Source organism: Monoraphidium neglectum (genome assembly GCF_000611645.1).
Source record: "Monoraphidium neglectum strain SAG 48.87 unplaced genomic scaffold scaffold00981, whole genome shotgun sequence".
Classification (NCBI taxonomy): domain Eukaryota; kingdom Viridiplantae; phylum Chlorophyta; class Chlorophyceae; order Sphaeropleales; family Selenastraceae; genus Monoraphidium; species Monoraphidium neglectum.
The window spans coordinates 18,267-19,482 of NW_014012647.1; the positions used below are offsets into that span (position 1 = coordinate 18,267).

At 73.2% G+C, this 1,216-nt stretch overlaps 1 protein-coding gene across 1 annotated transcript in view; it reads right to left on the reverse strand.

The window, feature by feature from the left end:
- The window catches only part of MNEG_6178 (hypothetical protein), a gene marked incomplete at both ends in the record, with an annotated part of 2,713 nt that extends 1,618 nt beyond the window's left edge, over window positions 1–1,095 (reverse strand). The window contains 2 exons of the mRNA XM_014045352.1: window positions 273–641; window positions 955–1,095. Coding sequence (XP_013900806.1) covers window positions 273–641; window positions 955–1,095 — 510 coding nt within the window. The remainder of the gene's footprint in view (window positions 1–272; window positions 642–954) is intronic.
- Window positions 1,096–1,216: the final 121 nt, after the last annotated feature.

A 1,216-nucleotide genomic window follows, 5' to 3' on the forward strand; every position in this document is an offset into this window, starting at 1 on the left:
GGCCGCGGCAGCTCAGACAGGCACATAAGAGCCAGCATACCGCCTGCGCGGCTGAGCCGCTGCTGCTGCTCCTGCTGATACGGTCGCTGCCCCTGCTGCTGCTGCTGCTGCTGCTGCTGCTGCTGCTGCTGCTGCTGCCCCTCCTGCAACTGGGGTGGCCGCCGCTGCTGCTCGTTCAGTTGCTGGAGCTGCTCTGCTTGAGCGCTGGACCCAACCCCGGCCCCGCCTTCCTGCCGGTACCTGTCGCTGTTCCCACTGCTGCCGCAACCGACCTCCATGCTGCAGCCGCCAGCAAGCGACTGCTGCAGGTCCACTATCAAAGGCCCCGCCACCTCCCACCGCGCCAGCCGCGCCAGCCCCCACAGCAGCGGCGCCGCCTCCCTCGGCCCCAGCGCGCCGCCGCGCAGCGCGCGGCCCGCGGCCGCGGCGAAGCGGGCCAGCCAGGCGTCGCCCGGCTTGAAGCGCAGGCGGCCGAGCGCCCAGGCAAGGGCGGACAGCTGCCGCGGCTGCAGCGAGCCGATGTGGGGCTCCAGCCGCCGCACGACCGCGTGATACCACGCGCCAAATGGGCGCTGCTCCATGGCGGCGACACCCCAGATGATGTTGACCAGGTCAGAGGCGGTGCTCAAGGCGAGCAGCTCCTGTTGCAGCGGCCGCAGCAAGGGCGGGTACGCGAGCGGACGCGTCAATGAGTGGAGGCGTCCTTGTTTGCAGGAAGGCATGATAGGTGATGACAAAGCGCGGGCGGGCACGGCTCTTTGCGAGCGCGGGCTTGAGTAACGAACGGGCAACGGCACCTGCAAACCACTGCCACTCGGCTGGGCAGGTGCAACCCTGCCAGCTGCCCAGCAGGTTCTCCTGCGGCGCACTGCGCAGCGCCGCTGGTGCCCAAGGGCCCCCTCGCGCACGCCAGCCCCACCCTCCGCCCGACCCCCCGCCGCGCTGGCTGCCCACCGTGCTCCGCGCCGCCAGCCGCCGCATCCAGCGCGCCGCCGGGCGGTAGCCAAGCCGACCCAGCGCCCACACTGCCATGGAGATATCCAGCGCGCCCGCGCCGCCCAGCACCCGAGTGAAGGCGCGGCACCATCCCGACATGAACGCGTCGCTTGGCTGCACGCCCAGCAGCGCGCAACCCCGCGCGACGAGCGCCAGCGACGCGGGCCCGAACGCCGCGCGGGCGGCGGGGCCGCCGCCGGCGGGGCGGCCCGCGTCGGGC